Here is a 20,206-nt window from a genome sequence, read left to right as displayed (position 1 = left end):
TTTCTTCTCTGTACTTCCTCTAGCTTCAAGGTTGCTCTATCTAGTGCTGCTAAGTGAGCTACAAGAACTTTAATCTGGCTGGGCACAGTGGCTCACCTGAGGTCAGGAGTTCAAAACCAGCCTGGCCAATATGGTGTAACCCCATCTCTACTAAAAATACAAAAATTAGCCAGGCGTGGTGATACGTCCCTGTAATCCCAGCTACTCAGGAGGCTGAGATGGGAGAATCACTTGAAACCAGGAGATGGAGGTTGCAGTGAGCTGAGATTGCGCCACTGCACTCCAGCATGGGCGACAGAGTGAGACTCTGCCAAAAAAACAAAACAAACAAACAAAAAAAAAGAACTTTAATCTTCTAACACATCCTATGATTTTATATACTAGGGCTTTTCCCAACACTTCTTTCTCACAACATGATTAAATATGCACAAGCCTAATATTTAGTACTTTTAGTTAGCAATTTGCATCCAATCACTTCTTCAAGTCCAATACGCCTAAAGAAAACATCATTTATAATTCATCAAAATTTCATATTCAATACTCAGTTCCCCCTTCTTCCTACTCCACGGAAAAAAAAAAAATCACATTGCCACAGGGGTCACTTCTCCATCAAAATCAAAGAATTCTAATTTTTAAGCTATTAATGGATCATACACCTAATGGAGCCAAAGTTCAGTGCCAACAGGAATGCTAGACAGTTGTTCAACAGCTTTCTGGTCTGGAAAGCAGGGAAAGCTATCTTCTTGTCATGGTTTTCCAATTACATGACACAAAATTGCTTCAGAGTTCTTAAAAATATTTTATTTGTTAATTATTTTTAAAGCTGTGATAAAAAATGTCAAACATTCACAAGTGTTATTAATATTCACCAAATGTTAACAGCATGAAGACTTCTGATGCATTAATTTGAGCTAACTGTAGAACTTACCTGTACAGACCTCAGGCTAAAGCTTTTCTTACATAACATCTTTGTGCACAGATTTGAACATTTCATAATATTTGTTTTAACAAAAGTTTTGTATACTTTTTATCTGACATTATATTTTTGATGGTAATAATAAATATCATTGATCTATTTTACATTTTCTTAGAATTACATGTTAGGTTTTGTCTGAGGTGGGAGAAGAGATTTTTAAGCGGCTGCTGAAAGAAAAATTTAAAAACCATCATCTGAAAGCAATCCATTCACAGATAAATTGAGGGTTGACAAGGTGGAAGAACTGAAGGTTGAAACTAAAATAGTTAAAGCTTCCCCCATTACCATAGCTTTTCTAGAGGTAAAGACTTCCTAGTGAATCCTATAAATAGAAGTGTGATATCCACAGATATTACACTTAAAGTCTGGAGACTTGGATTCAAGCAATGGCATCACAATTTGCTAGCTCTGACACCCTGGGCAAGCCTGTTAGTCTGTGTATTCGTTGTATGTTATTAAACAGAGATAATAAAACACCCCTCAGAGAAATCTGAGGTTTGATGAGATACTATATGTAAAAGGATCTTACGAACAATAAAAGGCTATACAATTGTAAGATTTTTTTGGCTGCATTCTACCTTAGACCATGGTAAGAACTGCTAAGCATTAGAGGAGGTACTTAAATTTTGACCTGCTGTCACGGTCAATATACCACACAGTCCTTTACGTTCAACAGGGACTCCAAACTCTCTTCTTGCTGCTACCTGACTTGAGTGCAAAATATTGGGACCTCTGATACCAGTCTCTCATATTCAATATCTATATTGTTTCTGTTGAACCTTAAAAAGGACTTTCCATCAATTTCCACTGTCACCCACGCTAGTAAAATGTCCCTGCTTCCAGTCTTTTTAATCCTGTTATTGTACCTTAAACAGTGATGTCACATCAATCATCCTTTTTTCACTCTGTCGCCCAGGCAGGAGTAAAGTGGCATATCTTGGCTCACTGCAACCTCTGCCTCCTGGGCTCAAGCAATTCTCCCACCTCAGCCTCCCGAGTAGCTGGGGTGACAGGCACACACTACCATGCCTGGCTAATTTTTTGTAGAAATGGGGTTTCATCATGTTGCCCAGGCTAGTCTCAAATTCCTGTGCTCGAGAGATCTGCCCACCTTGGCCTCCCAAACTGCTGGCATTACAGGTGTGAGCCACCACACTCAGCCTAATATCAATCATCCTTAAAGGCTATATCCATTACGTAACTGCCTTATTTAAGAGTCAAGAATAATTAGGATTAAAAAGAAGATATGTTTGAGGGCATCTGTTTAAGAGTTTGGGGTTAGATTACATAACCTTAAATGTTAGGTTCAAGAGTTGAGATAATTTCTGTAGGCAAAGAAAAGCTACCACCAGATTTTGAGTAAAGAATAGCAGGTGAAAAGTCGTATCAAAGGAGGATTACCCAGGCCATAAGATGAATCTGACACTGGTATCTAAGTGTGAGTGTAAAGGGGAGGGAGTTAAGGAAATAAGAAACTGTGAGTCCCTCATGGGCAAGTATCTCACATTCATCTCAGGCTCCACCCCTAGGACTCAGCCCAGGGTACACCCAGTATAGGAATAAGTCTGTTTGCTTCATAAACAACGGATGTTCAAGTGTCTTCCTTTGGGAATAGTCTGGGCATTTCTACTATGTTAAATGCTACTTACTTATATACATAAATGGGGCAAATAATTGTAAACTGTGATTATCTTAAATCTAATTTTTATTTATTTACAATCTGTAATAAGTCAAGAATATCAAATCATTTGGAAAAAATATATTGATTTTCTAATAACTTACAAATATCTAGAAAGATGCATTCTCTGCCTAATAGATGAATATTTTAGTAAGTCAGTTTTTGAAATCTCAGCCTTCTTAGATTTAAAATTAATGATTTAGGCTGGGCGTGGTGGCTCATACCTGTAATCCCAGCACTTTGGGGGACCAAAGTGGGCAGATCACTTGAGGTCAGTAGTTCGAGACCAGTCTGGCCAAGATGGTGAAATCCTGTCTCTATTAAAAATACGAAAATTGGTTGGGTGCAGGGCTTATGCCTATAATCCTAGCACTTTGAGAGGCCGAGGCGGGCAGATCATGAGGTCATAAGATCGAGACCATCCTGGCTAACATGGTGAAACCCTGTCTCTACTAAAAATACAAAAAATTAGCCAGGTGTGGTGGCAGGCACCTGTAGTCCCATCTACTTGGGAGGCTGAGGCAGGAGAATCACTTAAAGCCAGGAGGCGGAGGTTGCAGTGAGCCAAGATCTCACCACTACACCCTAGCCTGGGTAGACAGAGCAAGACTCCATCTCAAAAAAATAAAACAAATTAATGATTTAATAAAATAAAGATTAAGTCAACTACCATACTTAATACATCTGCTTATTTCCTTGAAACAAGGAAATGAAATAATAACTTTTGCACTACTGGTATCTGATCTGATATAAATTAGATATTTTAGATAAAAGTATGGCATTTTAGAATTTAGTATTTATCCTGGAGAAAATCTTTGCAAGTTTTGTTTATTAAAATCTCATGAAACTTTGAAACTGATCAAATAGCATTTCACCTGAAAACGAAGAAAATTCTTGTATAATTCTTGCTGTCTAATCTGAAGTTCAGTTGGAGGCTCACCAAATACATTTCCCCGAGCAAAAGGAGAGCTCTGTGTTTGCATATGACCTTGAAAGAAACATTTTGCAAAAACATACTATTAGCCAATGCTTAGAAATTGTAACAGTTAAAGAATGAACAGTTTGCTAATAAATTCATTTTTTTTTTAAAAAAAAAGTCCAGAGATTAAAATCAGAAGAGGAAGGTTGAGATTAGAATCTGAAGATCAGGTGAACAGTAGTAAGAGAAAGAAAAATGGTAAAACTAAAATAAAATTAACAGTTAACAAAATCAAATAATACCTGAAAGATACAAAGTAAACATAAAAGCTAACAGCTTAAACAACCCTCATTGCAACAAAGGCTTTAAAATAGAATTTATGTAGAGAAAAAAAGTACATATTTATATTCTTCAGTATGTGAATATCCTTTACTTAAGAATATTGCTTAATAACAGATAAAATTGTTTTTAAAAATCAGTAATTTCAAAATTCTTCCCAACAGTTTAAATGACAGAACAGAAAGTCAGCTTTGAAAAATATATTTAACAAATTAGAATGTGTCTTGTTGTAATAGTTTTTATTTTTAAAACTATCAAATTAATGAGATATAAACATGAACAAAAATTTTTTATTATATATTACCTATAAATAGTATCGTATATTCTTGGAATGGAAAAAAATTATTTCATAAAAGCAATTCGAAAAACAATTATACCCTTAGAGTCTCTTTGAATGCAGACAGGAAAAAAAATGACATTTAAATTTAAGCCTCACATAACTTTTTATATTGAGTTTCTGATTCATTCTTTATACCATTAAACTAAAGCATGTATTTCTTTTTTCTTTATTTTTGAGACAGAGTCTTGCTCTGTCACCCAGGCTGGAGTGCAGTGGCATGATCTCCGCTCACTGCAACCTCTGCCTCCTGGGCTCAAGTGATTCTCCTGCTTCAGCCTCCCGAGTAGCTGGGACTACAGGCGTGTGCCACCATGCCTGGCTAATTTTTTTTTTGTATTTTTAGTAGAGACAGGATTTCGTCATGTTGGCCAGGCTGGTCTCTTAACTCCTGACCTCAGATGATCCGCCCACCTTGGCCTTCAACAGTGCTGGGATTACAGGCGTGAGCCACTGCGCCCAGCCTAAAGCATGTATTTCTCACATGTAGTTTTGTATAGGCAAACTGCTTTGCAGTTCAGCTACCACTCAGGTCTATTTTGCTTTTGTATTTAAATGTATTAATGCTTATTTGAACAGACTGGCAGAAAGCCAAATCAATACTTAAACATTATGAATACTTTTTTCCACTAGAAAATTTTCCTACTGAAAACACCTTGAAGGCTATTTTAAATGTTATGCTGTGGTGGAAACAAACTTGAGTAGCATGTTTCACCATGATGCTCACTCCTGTTCTAAACCTTTGGGGCAATTAGAGAAGAAATATTAGAGACAGACAAGAGAAGCCCTTTTAGAAATGAATAAACTATAAAAGGAAAACCACAGCGAAACACTTGCTATATACAAAGAAAGCAGAAATGTATCCTGGCATGATAATAAGCCAAAAAAGTAAATTTAAGCCATATTTGTATTAGACTTCATAAGCCACAGCTCATCTAAAAACCATAAAGTAAAAGAAAAAATAATGAACATTATAAAGGGCATCAGAAACAAACCTAATGAAGATAAAATATTAGATGATAAGGAAACTTAAACACATGTTGTAACATTCAATTTTCAGCTATATTCAAGTTCCTTCAGGCTTTTAAAATATCAAATGCTACATATATGCAAAGATATGTGTGTGTGTGTACATACATACACACACACGCACTCATATACATATATATGGCATAGCACAAAATTGGGTAGATTTGAATCATTTCTTGCATTGAGAAAGTTTATTTTAGATTAATTAATTCTTTCTTTTTTTCTTTGAGATAGAGTCTCGCTCTGTCACCAGGCTGGAGTACGGTGGCATGATCTCAGCTCACTGCAACCTCCTATTCCCAGGTTCAAGAAATTCTCCTGCCTCAGCCTCCGAAGTAGCTGGGATTACAGGCGCGTGCCACCATGCCCAGCTAATTTTTGTATTTTTAGTAGAGACGGGGTTTCATCACGTAGGCCAGGATGGTCTCAATCTCCTGACCTCATGATCCACCCGCCTCAGGGCCTCCCAAAGTGCTGGGATTACAGGCGTGAGCCACTGAGCCCAGCCAATTAATTAATTCTTAGAGAAGGAAAGTCTAACTTAGGGAATTTCAATTCACAAAAAAGGGAAGTTTTAAACACTTTATGTTTTTTTTATGGTTTTTTAAATTCAATTCTTAAACAGAACATCCTAGTAACAATACCAGCATAAAAACCTGGCAGTGGTACAGAAAGGTTATAGGCAACAAATTTTGCTGTGCATGTTTAATCATCAGGCTTATGCTTTTGGGAAGGGGTCATGGAAACTGTTGATTTTCTGGTGTTTTTGCTTGGTGTGCAAAGCTAGAGGGCTAAAAAGTGTTATTACTAAGATAGAGAAAGTTCTAGGCTGAGCCAGAACTACAAACAATACCACGTATAGAAAAAAAGGGTAGAGAAAGACTCTTTATGGCACTGAGATCTCAATACAGAATACTAGAAGCAGCAGCAAATGAGAAAAATATCAGAAATAAGTCAAAATTCTCTCAGCAGCAATAATATGAAAAGGTGTTTTGATGTTCTTACCACACACTATTACAAATTAAAAGAGCCAAATCAATTATATTGTCAAAATCAAAGGTTCCAATTTTAGTGCTCTAAAAATCAAAATTGGATCCAATAAAATCTATTGTAGAACAAATAAAGCATTTTCTCATAATAAGAAAACACTGGTACAAGTTTCCCATGAAAACAGTAAATAATCCATCTCTTAAAGTGTTCAAAAAGGCTACAGATACGTGTGCCACCATCAAAGCCTTGAAAGATGCAGGGGTATGACTCTAATCACAGCTCCCCATTTCACTTATCTGTTTAGCCAAAAATAAGGGTCAACAACAAAAAAGACTGAATGATCAGTCACAAATATTTTAGAACTTCCTAATGAAAAGTTCTTTTCTAGTCTAAAACCAAAAGTTCTGTGAAAGCACAAAGTCAAATTTTGTAATGAATAAATGGCCAGTTTTATAGGCATCAAAATATAGTGTGAGGTGGTGTATTAAACTTTATTTTAAAATATATAACACAATTTAACATATACTTGACAACTTTTCCTGGTATGTCATAAAAAAGATACTGAATAATTTTCATCTTACAGAATTTTTGATTAAAGGATATTAATAGTAAATCAAAGATAAGTAGTTAAGAGGCATGTAACCAGGCGGTGGCTCCTGCCTGTAATCCCAACACTTTGGGAGGTGGAGGCAGATGGATCACAAGGTCAGGAGTTCAAGACCAGCCTGGTCAAGATGGTAAAACCCCACCTCTACTAAAAATACAAAAATTAGCCAGGGGAGATGGCAGGCACCTGTAATCCCAGCTACGTGGGAGGCTGAGGTAGAGAACTGCTTGAACCCGGAGATGGAGGCTGCAGTGAGCTGAGATTATGCCACTGCACTCCAGCCTGGGTAACAAAATGAGACCCCGTCTCAAAAAAAAAAAAAAACACACACACACACGTTGCTTCATTTCTTTGTATACTGTTGTTTTACAAGGGAGGGTAAATAATTACTAAAACAAGCAAAAAATGAATTTCCCTGTACAATTTATCATATCACAATGACAGTTTTTCACTAATTCAAACAGCTATGGATATAAGATGCAAATAGTGTATGTGTGTAAAAAGAGTGTTTGATTTTAAGAAATGTCCCCCACTAGCAAAATAAAAATGTTAGCAGCAGCTAAAGGATACACAGCAAGTTACAAAGCTGAGAAGAAACACAGTAGTAAGAAGTAACCTTTCCCCATTCACCCTTTTTTCAAAGTAACTATGAAGAAAAGGTATTTTATGAATCGTGTGGTACACTTCCTGTATCAGAGCAGCCAAGTTCTCAAGATCCCAGTAAGAAGAACTTAGTCAAAGAACATAAATGTTACTGAACAATTTCAGAATTGTTAAAAAAAAAAAAAAAAGTGATTAAAAACCTGAGCTTTTATTTGCAGCATCTTCTAGGTTCTCAGCATTTGAAGTGGCTAAATTTGGGTCTAGAGATACAACAGCCCTTTTATCTTCATATGTTCTTGCATCTGGGTTATGGTAGGCATCTATATTTTGTCTGTGCATCCTATTCAAATCGGCTGAGAGGAAAAAATAAGCCATTTATTTAAATAAACACATTTCTATAATTGGCATGCAAAACATATTTTCTTAAAATAGGGAGTCAGAAAGAAAAACAATAGGACAAAGTTGGGAATAATTCAATGATATGTTGGTGCCCTGAAAAGAGAAACAAAGTTATAAAAACTTTTAAGATTTTCAAAAAATAACCCTTTAAAATAATCTCAATTAGTAGATAAATTAAGGATACATAAATCTTTAACAAAACATAAAAACCATATTACCAGTATCTATGTTACTTCAGAACCTAGAATTTTTTTAACATAGAAAAAATATAGCAACAATTTAAAAAACTCATAGTGAAATTTACCTGTCATCGGTCTCCTAATAACATATAATCATGTGGAGTGGCGTTTTAAAATATATTCACAAATTACTTGGCAATCCTTCCTCAAACGGTAAAGCTAAATTCCATTCCCCTTCAGTGGTGCCCAGAGTTAATAACTCACTTTTTATAACTAGCATGTCTCAGAAACAACAGTATATGACTTCTGAGGCTACCTCATAAAAGAAATTATTTCCACCTTGCTTACCTAAGGATCATTCACTCTGAAGAAAGCCAATTGTCATATCACAAGTACACTAAGGGAGCCCTATGGAAAGGCCCATATGACAAGGAACTAAGGCCTCCTGAGCCATGTGAGGGAGCCATATTGAAAATGAATCTTACAGTCCCCATCAAGCCTCAGATGACTACTGCCATGGTCAACACCTTGGACTCCAACATTATGAGGGAGCCTGAGACAGAACCACCTAGCTAAACCACTCACAAATTTCTAACCCTCAGAACCGCAAGATAATAAAGTTTATTGTGCTAAAACACCAAGTTTTGGATTAATTCATTACGTAGAGCAGATATCTAATATACACAGCAAAAATCTGAGCACCTAGAATTGGGTCAAACAACCAATCTCAAAAACAGAACTGAATGATTACAGAACTCAAAGCTTTAATAAAATAAAAAGTAGCTGTTTTCCATAAAACAAACCAACCAAAACACTGGAACAGTATGGCAGCACTGAAAGTGAACTTAAACCTGGATATAAGAAGTATTTATCAGGAAGCCCGTTATGTTCAAGAACGTATTTTGAACATGAATCACAATTAGAATTCCAGACAGAACATGGCAAGCAATACGTAAATGTTACAAAAGAGAATGGGAGTTCAGAATCAGGAAGGTTCACCTTGTTACAATATTTAGGGCAGCTTGGACTTGGAAAATGTATAGGAGCTTCACAGATGAAGATAAGTAGGGAAGCATAATAGAGAAGTACAACAATGTGAGAAAGCACTCCAAGCAGGTAAAACATGAAGAGTGTTCTGGCAACATTAAAGCAGTCCAGCTAGACTAGAGCATAAAGCACATATAATAGAGCAATGGCAAGAAAGACTGGAAACGGCAGAATGGATACGTATTCTGGAATATCCTAAAACACATGCCAATGGCTCTCAATTTTGTTCTGTAGAAAGTAATGGAGGCAGTTTTGGTTGTTACGAAGTGAAATTAATATATTAGTCTGGCCGGGTGTGGTGGCTCATGCCTGTAATCCCAGCACTTTGGGAGGCCAAGGAGGGTGGATCACTTGAGCTCAGGAGTTCAAGACCAGCCTAGGCAACATGGTGAAATTCCATTTCTACTGAAAATACAAAAATTAGCTGGGCATGATGGCATGCAACTGTAGTCCCAGCTACTTGGGGGGCTGAGGTGGGAGGATCACTTAAGCCCAGGAGGTGTAGGTTGCAATGAGTCAAAATTACACCACTGCACTCAAGGCTGGATGACACAGTGAGACTCTGTCTCAAAAAAATAAAAATAAAAATGGTTGAGGACAAAGATAAAGATTTAAAGATCAATCTGTAGGGAAGACGTAAAGAGTAACACAGGAGTAAAAGAGATGACATGGAAGAGAATGGATGAAGGTATGAGAAACAGACAAGGTCAGATGACAGTCCTTAGAAGAAAGATAATGCTCACAAACCTAGCAGAGTCTAACTCTAGCTCATAACGCACATCCAATAAATATCAGCTGAAGTTTGGACAGCATCTCAGAGGATACAAAAGACTTGGAGAAAAAAAGGAACTGTCAAGCCAGTTCAAAGAAGATAAAAGCTGAGTAAAAATCATTAAATTGAAATTAGGACATTAGGCTTTTTGTTGACAATGTGGCATGGGGGAGGGGTGGGCAGGGGGTACAAGCTAGATGTTATATTATAGAAAAATAGCCGATAAGACGGTGGTTAAGAAGTGACAGCAACAAGCATGGACTACTTTTTGAATGTGTTTTACATGGTAAAGGAAGCATTTGTTTGTGTTTTAATACAAGTGACCTAAGCATATTCAGAGGTAGAAAGAAGAAATAAATAGAAAAAATGCAAAGAGAAAGGAGTGGGTGAAACCACAGAAAAAGGGGACCGCAAGAAAATTCCCAAGTGCCAAGGACTAGCAAGGCAGATAGACATTCTTGAAATAATCTACAGCTGTGTTGCCAAACTAGCAAGTGCTTAGGGAATGCAATCTGAGTTTGATAGTCACCTACACAAACCATACATTAGGAGATATCCTGTATGTGAGAAAACTTCAATAACACATTATAATTTACTGTTGTGATTATATGTGGACTTCTCCAGTGGAATAATATTCAACATATGTATATTAAGAGAAAATTAATTTCATCAAAGTACATAATTATTAAGATTTAAGACTATCAGAGTTAGCAAGCAAACCAAATCCATATTGCTTTTTATTGGGAAAAATGATTTGGCAACTGGCCACTCCTTTTCTGTCTTTCTGTGAGACGGTAACACAAATGATTTGAAATCAGCTAAAAAATGAAAATTAAAAAAGGCACTTTGGTCAAGAGCGTAATTTGTCAACTGCAAAGACAGGACTTCATTTTAAATGTAAATCATCATAACATTCAATATAAAATTAGAAGCACTTATGTGCTCCTCACTGAGTGAATTAGCTCATTATAAAAAAAATTAATTTAATTACCTTTACAAGTTAGCTGCTACTCTTTATACTTTGGTGGAAAATACATACCAAAATATATTTTGTGAAGAGCTGAGATATGTTAAATGTTACTATAAACCCAGGATTATTCAGCAATTCATGGCTGACACAGAAACTCTTTTATAATGACTTAATTCAGAGAGCTAAGCAAAATTTCCAACACTAGCACTACTAGCAATACATATTTCAAAATTAACGTAATTTAAAATATATACACTTACCTATAGAGTAAAATTCTAACTGATGGCTCATAAAATAAATCTCACAAACTTAAAAACACTTTAGTCATTAAAAGTATATTCTCTCCAGCTAGGTGCAGAGGCTCATGCCTGTAATCTCAACACTTCAGGAGGCTGAGGTGGGAGGATCATTTGAGGCCAGGACTTTGAGACCAGCTGGGCCACACAGTGAGACCCTGTCTCTAAAGAAACTTTTGTAATTAGCTGGGCATGGTGGCATGTGCCTGGAATCCTTGCTACTCGGGGGGCTGAAGTGGGGAGATCACTTGAGCCAGGGAGGTTTAGACTGCAATGAGGCATGATCGTGCCACTGCATTATAGCCTGGGCGACAGAGTGAGACCTTGTCTCAAAACAAACAAACAAACAAACAAACACACAAAAAAACAGAAACGTATTATATTCTCTTACTGAAACGGAATATAAACTAGAACTGAATAAAAGCAAGCTCTCTGGAAAATCCCCTGATACTTGGAAACTTTTTAAGTCCACTTTCAAATAACTAATGGGGGTCAAAGAAAAGTCACAAAGAAAATCAGAAAACTGAATGAAAATTAAAACATAACACACCAAAATTTGTGACATACAGCTAAAACAGTACTCAGAGGGAAATGTGTAGCATACTTCAATGCACAGAAAATAAGTAAGGTCTCAAATCATAATCTAAGCATCAACATTAAAAAATTAGAAAAGGGGGCCGGGCATGGTGGCTCACGCCTGTAATCCTAGCACTTTGGGAAGCGGAGGCGGGCAGATGACAAGGTCAGTAGTTCGAGACCAGCCTGGCCAGTATGGTGAAACCCCGTCCCTACTAACAATACAAAAATTAGCCAGGTGCGGTGCATGCACCTGCAGTCCCAGCTACTTGGGAGGCTGAGGCAGGAGAATCACTTGAATCCGGGAGGCGGAAGTTGCAGTGAGTCGAAATTGCGCCACTGCGCTCCAGCTTGGGCGACACAGTGAGACTCTGTCTCAAAAAAAAAAAAAAGAAATTAGAAAAGGGAGAAAAGTCAGCACAAAGCAAACTAAAGGAAGCAAATAGTAAAGATAAGAGCAAAATCACTGAAACAAGAAAAAAAGCGGAGAAAAAAATCAATGAAAAATTATAGCTGATTCTACGAAAAGATCCATAAAGCTGATAAACATTCAGGCAGCCAGACTGAGAATATACAAATTACAAATATCAGGAATGAATGAGGAGCCATCACCAGAGATCCTACAAACACCAGAATAAAAAAGAAATATTATGAACAACATTATGACAATAAATTAAAAAAATGAATAATTTCCTTGAATGATTCAAATGACCAAAGCTCACATAAGAAATAAACTGAATATCTCTTTATCTATTAAATAAAGTGAATTCACAGTTTAAAACTTTCCCAAAAAGAAAATTCCCCACCCAGATGGCTTCACTGGTGAATGCTTTTTTTTTTTTTTTTTGAGATGGAGTCCCGCTCTGTCACGCAGTGGCGCAATGTTGGCTCACTGCAGTCTCCACTTCCTGGGTTCAAATGAGTCTCCTGCCTCAGCCTGCCGAGTAGCTGGGACTATAGGACCACACCACCACACACAGCTAATTTTTGTATTTTTAGTAGAGATAGGGTTTCACCGTGTTGGCCAGGATGGTCTTGATCTCTTGACCCTGTGATCCACCCGCCTCAGCCTCCCAAAGTGCTGGGATTACAGGTGTGAGCCAACACACCCAGCCTTCACTGGTGAATTCTAAACACAGAAAAAACATTTCCCAGCTAGGCAAAGTGGCTCACACCTATGTATTCCCAGCACTTTGGGAGGCCAAGGTGGGAGGATCACTTGAGCTCAGGAGTTTGAGACCTGCCTAGGCAACATAAACATAGTGAGACCCTGTTTCTACAAAAAATAAAAAAAAATTAGCCAGATATGGTGGCACATGCCTGTAGTCCCAGCTACTCAGGAAGTTAAGGTGGCAGAATTGCTTTAGCCCAGGAGGTCAAGGCTACAGTGAGCCGTGATTATGTCACTGTACTCCAGCTTCTGTGACAGAGCAAGACTCTGTCTCAAAAAACAAACAAACAAACAAACAAAGCAAAAGAAAAAACTTTTCCCAATTCATGTTATTAGGCCAGAATTACTCTGATACCAAAACCAGACAACATTATAAAGCAATAAAAACCAGAATATCTTATGAGCCTAGATGCAAACATCTCTGACAAAATACTAGCAAATCAAATTCTGTAAGATGTATAAAAGACAATAATACAGCTTGGTTCTTCCCAGGAATGCAAGATCCATTGAACATTCAAAAATCAATCAATGTAATTTACCATACATCAGAAGGGTAAAGAAACCACATTATGATATCAATAGATGCAGAAAAGCACCTGACAAAATTCAACATACACTCACAATGAAACCTCTAAGCAAACAAGGAATAGAAAATCCTCAATGGGATAAAAGAAAAATTGACCAAAAGCCGACAGCTAAACTTAATGGTGAAAGATAGCTTTTCATCTGAAATCAGAGACAAGACAAGGATGTCTGCGCTCATGATTTCTAAACACTATACTGGAGTTCTTAAACAGTGCAAAAGGCAATTAAAATAAATAAAAGGCATCACATGGGAAAGAAATAAGTAAAACTAACTCTACTGACAGATGCTATGATTGCCTACATTAAAAATCAAAGAATCTACAAAAAAACTACTAAAACTAACAAGTGAGTTTAGCAACCACACAGACTACAGACAACAGCAAGCACACAGACTACAGTCTGTGTATTTGTAAATATACAAAATTTACCTGTATTTCTATAGACCATCAACGAACAAACGAATTAAAAATTTTTTAATGTAACATTTTAAAATAGCTTCAAACCACATGAAATATTTAGGGAAACAACAACATACACCCAAGATCTGCCACCAAAAACTACAAAATATTGCTGAGAGAAATTAACTAGAAGCAATAAATGGATATACACTGCCCACTCATGGATCAAGAGGCTCAATGCTATTAAGATGCTGGCTGTCCCAATATTATCTATACAGTCAAAGGAATCCCAATGAAAATGCCACCATGCTTGACATGACAAAGTAATAATAATAGTAATAATTACTTACTATAACTTATTATTTACTTACTATAACTTATTACTAATTACTTATATTACTAATTACTTACTAATAACTTATAACTTATTATAATAATAATAATATTACTATATTACTATAGTGATAGTAAAATATGCAAAGAAGTTGAGATGTCAAAAGATCTTGAAAAGGCTGGGCACCGTGGCTCACACCTGTAATCCCAGCATTTTGGGAGGACTAGGCTGGCAGATCACGAGGTCAGGAGATTGAGACCATCCTGGCTAACATGGTGAAACCCTGTCTCTACTAAAAATACAAAAAATTAGCCGGGCATGGTGGCGGGCTCCTGTAGTCCCAGCTACTTAGGAGGCGGAGGCAGGAGAATGGTGTGAACCCCGGAGGTAGAGCTAGCAGTGAGCCGAGATCGCGCCACTGTACTCCAGCCTGGACAACAGGGGGAGACTCCATCTCAAAAAAAAATTCTTGGAAAAAAGAACAAAGCTGGAGGACTCACACTTTTCAATTTCAAAACTTACTACAAAGCTATAGTAATCAAGAGACTCTGATATGGGCAAAAGGATAGACATACACAGCAATGGAACAGAGAGAGAAAGAGACACAGAGATTGAGAAAGAGGAATCTCACAGATTGGAGGAGACTAAAGAGACATGAACTAAATGCATTATAGGATCCTGGACTACAGCCTAAAATAGAATAAGGACATTAGGGAAAAAAAAAAAAAACAGGTAAAATTCGAACAAGGTATGTAACTTAATTATCGGCACTGTACTGTATCTAGGTTAATTTCTAGTTTTGATCATTGTGCCATGATTATCTAAGATGTTAACGTCACAGGAAACAAGGTGAAGGATATTCTCTACACCATCTTTGCAACTCTTTTAGGTCTTAATTTCACAATAGAAAATGTTTTTTTTTAAATGAGGCATCACTGCACTTTCAATAAAATAACTAAAAGCTTAAAGATGCATAATTTCAAGTTCTGATGAAAATTCAGAGCAACTAGAAACCTCATACTTTTCTGACAGGAATGCAAAATGACACAACAAAATTGGAGAATGTTCTGGCAGTTTCTTATAAAGTTAAACACTTACTATTCAACCCAGCAATTCTACTCCTAGGCACTTACCCAAAAGAAATAAAAATTTATGTTCACACAAAGATCTGTAAGTGAATGTTTCTAACAGCTTTATTTATAATAGCCTTGAACTGTAAACAGCCCACATATCCATCAACTGCTAAATGGATAAACAACTGTGGTACCTCCAGACAATGCAATACTATTCAGTAATAAAAAAAATATAAGCTACTGACATATGCAACAACACTATGCTAAAATACAAATGTCAGAAAAAAGGCAATATTTTCATGCCAGAAAGGAGATCACAGATTGGCATGGGTGGACGAGTAAGTAAAAGTAAAAGAACTGACTAACTAATCATCCTTTTAATCAATTGGAACTATGAGATACCATCTTTCAAAGTGGTTTTTATCTTTTAATTTATTTTTATTGACATTTTTCTTTTGGTGTATATGTTTTAACATTTGACATGGACAGTTTCATGTAAAGTTTCAAATAAAAACCTGAATAAAGAACTTTAATGAATAAAGAACTGAGAAAGACAACAGAATAAAGTACTGTACAAATAATTAAATTGAGAAGTATTTACTTTAAAAGGGGTGACACTATCTTACAGTTGCATGAATAACACATTTTTATATTTCATTAATTACTATGCCTTATAAAGAGATATTCTTAGGTAAGATAAGGGTTAAGATTCAATTTTATTAATATCTTTGGAATGAAAGATAAAAAAAAAGAACAACAGGAGTAATTAGGAAAGTCAGCAGCAGAATTAAAGTTAGCCAAGATAATGAACAGATGTTATATGGTCTTAGTCATCACTAGGCTCTATGCTACATATTTCAAATGTAACTTTCCCGCCTTCTCTAAAATATAGTAGCTACACTGGGTGCAGTTGCTCATGTCTGTAATCTTAGCACTTTGGGAAGCCAAGGTGGGTGGATCACCTCAGGTCAGGAGTTCAAGACCACCAACATGGTGAAACCCCGTCTTTACTAAATACACAAAATTAGGTGGGCATGGTGGCACATGCCTGTAATCCCAGCTACTCAGGAGGCTGAGGCAGGAGAACTGCTTGAACCCAGGAGGCGGAGGTTGCAGTGAATTGAGATTGCACCATTGCACTCCAGCCTGGGTAAAAGAGCGAAACTCCATCTCAAAAAATAAAAATAAAAATAAAATGTAGCATCCACATACAAAATAAACTGATACTCTTTTTAAGTGATGAGTTTACTTGCTTTGAAAATATCATTGAGTTATACTGTATTTGATAAAATAGTATGCCTTTTCTATTTCATGGCATGAAGACGGCATTAAATAAGCCAACTAAATATTAATATTAAAAATTGAAATCTAAGAAACATTTTCTCCATGCTCATTAGGTCAAGCAATTCTAAAATAATGTTTTATAACTCAATAACCCAAATTTATCCTACTTACTTCCACCAATTAAAGGCATACAGAACACCACAATTGTATTGTTTGAACTAGAAATAATCTTAGAGGTAGATTTTAGAAAACTGCTCTATCCCAACGTTTTCCAATGTTTCACTCAGTTAAGCACACTTTTCATGGTAACTAGTATATTTCTATCAATTTATAATTTAAATTTACTATAGCAAAGATTGCCCATATGGCTATTAATCCCATGTCCTTCTCCTGAGCATAAAGAAAGTTAAACTTCCCAGTCTCCCAAACAGTTAGGTTAGACCCCATAACTAGGTCTGAACAATGGAATGAAGGCAAAAGTGATCTTCCTCCACATCCAGGCCAGGACCCAACAAAATCCTCAATTTGTCCCTGGACAAGAAGAAAAGGACTCTAAAATGAAGGAATGAAACAATGGATCCCTGAGTCACTTCTTGGAGGAGAACCACCCAAACAGCATCAGAGTGGGACAAAAATGGATGCCTAACAAGAGAGGCCCTTAAGCTTCTAAGAATTTGGGTTTATTACAGCACTTTCCATTAAATGCCTGGACTAATACCTTCACTTTAATACCTGTAGTTTAAAAGAAAATATTATAGCACTATTCATAAATGGAAAACTTGTGTTTTTCTAATATATTTTCAAGTAAACACTTAACTATTAAAATAAGAAATGTTAGCTAGGCATCATCTAAAATCATTTCATCAATAAAGAAAGTAATAAGAATTCCACTCTTTCAAAACTGTGAGAAAATTATTCATGAGAGGAAGATAGGAAAGGAACAAATCTTTTGGGAAGAAAAAAAGACCTATTAAAATTAAAGTAGGCCGGGCACAGTGGCTCACACCTGTAATCCCAGCACTTTGGGAGGCTGAGGTGGGTGGAATACCTGAGGTCAGGAGTTTGAGACCGGCCTGACCAACATGGTGAAATCCCATCTCTAATAAAAACACAAAAATTAGCCGGGCATGATGGTGCATGCCTATAAATCCCAGTTACTTGGGAGGTTGAAGCAGAAGAATTGCTTCAACCTGGGAGGCAGAGGTTGCAGTGAACCAAGATGGTGCCATTGCATTCCAGCCTGGGTGACAGAGTGAAACTCTGTCTCAAAAAAATTAATTAAATTAAAGTAAATTAAAGTGGGCCTCAAATATATCTTTTAAGAAAAACAATATTTAACAAAGAAGCAAAGGCATAATACATAAGAATTCTAACTCAACATCCAATCTTTCGATTCTATCACTCATCTATTCCTACAATATATAATACCTAAAGAACATGAAATGTGTATCTCTTTGATCTACTTTTATTCTGCTTAACTAAACCTTAAACAGAGACCATCCTAATATATACAACAGCCCTTTGTAACTGCGGGTTCCACATCTGTGGATTCAATCGACCACAATTCAAAAACATTAAAAAACAAAAAAATGGAGGCTTGCATCTGTGCTGAAATTGTAAAAAGTCTTTTTTTCTTGTCATTATTCTCTAATTAATATAAGATCACAACTATTTACATAGCATTTTCACTGTATTAGGTATTACAAGTAATCTGGAGATGATTTAAAGTATACAGGAGGACATGTGTAGGTTATGTGCAAACGCTTTACCAATTTTATATCAGGAACTTGAGCATCTGTGGATTTGGGTATTCACAGGAGATCCTGGAACCAATGTTCCACAGGTACCAACAGACAACCGTATATAACAAGTTGTATAAAGCCACTCTTTCAAAGTATTTGTTGTGTGATTACTAGATCAAACATTTTTGAGAGTACATAATTGAAAGATAAATCAACAAATTACGAAACCTGCTAGAAAGTTTCTATGATCATGTCTTTTTTTTTTCCCAAAGGAATTCTTGCAATGAGCAGGTATATTGCATATATAAATTAAACACAAAATCCCCTCCCAAAACTGTTTTAGATCCTTTATTTCTAAGACATCTTACTAGTTTTTAACTTGTAATATGGGTTTTATCATTTTTTATGAGGAAACAAAATATTCTAAGAACCAGTTTCAGTAACAACTTATCAACTAACATGAGCTTTTCTCTGCAGCTGGGTTATCAACATCAGAGGATGAAATATTTACAATAAAAACAAATGAATAGTATTCTGAGAAGAAATGCGCTCTAGCCTCTGTTATATTTATTCTCAAAATACCTCATATGCATTAAGTTACATACGTACCTTGCTATAGAGGCTATGATTCCTACTTTTTTCTACTCCCCAGTCTTTTAAAAAGTTAAAAATAATTTAGCTTATTTTAAAAACAAGTCAGTGGAAATAACATACTTATCAGATTTCCTTTTGTATCCCTGAGAGGAGCACCACCTCCACCTTTTCCCCAGGGATTATATGTTCTCATTTCAGCTTCTAATTTAGCTTCATATTCTTCTTTTTCTTCACGTTCTTTCTTCCTTCTTTCTTCTCTTTCCCGAATCTTGACAACATAAAACATATTTAAAATAAATGCTGACAAGTATTCCAATACAAGAAGTTAGTAATACCAGATGTTACTTTTTGTTAGAAAACGAAAAAAAAAAATTTTTTTTTCAGTATACTCCCCTACAAAGATTAAAATCACAAATACGTAATACTCAATGTAAAAATACTTTAGGCCAGGTGTGGTGGCTCATGCCTACAGAGGTCAAGGTGGGCAGATCACGCAAGGTCAAGAGTTCAAGACCAGCCTGGCCAACATGGCAAAACCCCGACTCTACTAAAAATACAAAAATTAGCCGAGTGTGGTTGCGCACATCTGTAATCCCAGTTACTTGCATGGTTGAGGAACAAGAATTGCTTGAACCCAGGAGGTGGAGTTTGTAGTGAGCCATTATGCCCCTGCACTTCAGCTTGGGCAACATTATGCAAGACACTGTCTCTAAATAATTAAACAACATTAAAAATAAAAATAGGGCCGGGCGCGGTGGCTCAAGCCTGTAATCCCAGCACTTTGGGAGGCCGAGGCGGGCGGATCACAAGGTCAGGAGATCGAGACCACAGTGAAACCCCGTCTCTACTAAAAATACAAAAAATTAGCCGGGCGCGGTGGCGGGCGCCTGTAGTCCCAGCTACTCAGGAGGCTGAGGCAGGAGAATGGCGGGAACCTGGGAGGCGGAGCTTGCAGTGAGCCGAGATCGCGCCACTGCACTCCAGCCTGGGCAACAGCGTGAGACTCCGTCTCAAAAAAAAAAAAAAAATAAAAAAAAAATAAAAAAAAAAATAAAAATAATTCAATGGCTAGAATACATAGCCCCTGTTCCTCTATATACACCAAATGACTTTCCAGCCACTAAGGCTATTTCAGACTCAACTAACTCCTACTTCCCTCCCCCAGTGTCTACCTGAGCCATTCCCTCTCTAACCCTGACAGTTCCATGGGACCATCAGATCTCCCTATGTTCCTTTTTCATCTATCCTTTCAAGGATTATGCCCAGCCACAAAGTCTACCCTCAACCTTACCAGACCTACTTTCCCTA

General features: G+C 36.7%; 1 protein-coding gene across 31 annotated transcripts in view; it reads right to left on the bottom strand.

Annotated features, from left to right (window-relative positions):
- CSPP1 (centrosome and spindle pole associated protein 1) overlaps positions 1–20,206 on the bottom strand; it is a 131,016-nt gene that overhangs the window by 37,189 nt on the left and 73,621 nt on the right. For 22 of the 31 annotated variants that reach the window (XR_013397299.1, XR_013397298.1, XR_013397300.1 and 19 more), the window contains 3 exons: positions 19,019–19,166; positions 7,679–7,831; positions 3,530–3,642 (listed from right to left, as the gene is read on the bottom strand). Coding sequence is in view for 26 of the 31 variants with exons in the window: in XM_077943734.1 (XP_077799860.1) it covers positions 3,530–3,642; positions 7,679–7,831; positions 19,019–19,166 (414 nt within the window). In the remaining 5 variants the exon portion in view is untranslated. The remainder of the gene's footprint in view (positions 1–3,529; positions 3,643–7,678; positions 7,832–19,018; positions 19,167–20,206) is intronic. The other 9 variants (XM_077943743.1, XM_015145497.3, XM_077943741.1 and 6 more) reach the window with 1 other exon arrangement.

The sequence above is a fragment of the Macaca mulatta genome, chromosome 8 (assembly GCF_049350105.2).
Source record: "Macaca mulatta isolate MMU2019108-1 chromosome 8, T2T-MMU8v2.0, whole genome shotgun sequence".
Classification (NCBI taxonomy): Eukaryota; Metazoa; Chordata; class Mammalia; order Primates; family Cercopithecidae; genus Macaca; species Macaca mulatta.
Note: the sequence above shows the minus strand (reverse complement) of the source record. Positions and strands in the feature narration are given on the sequence as shown.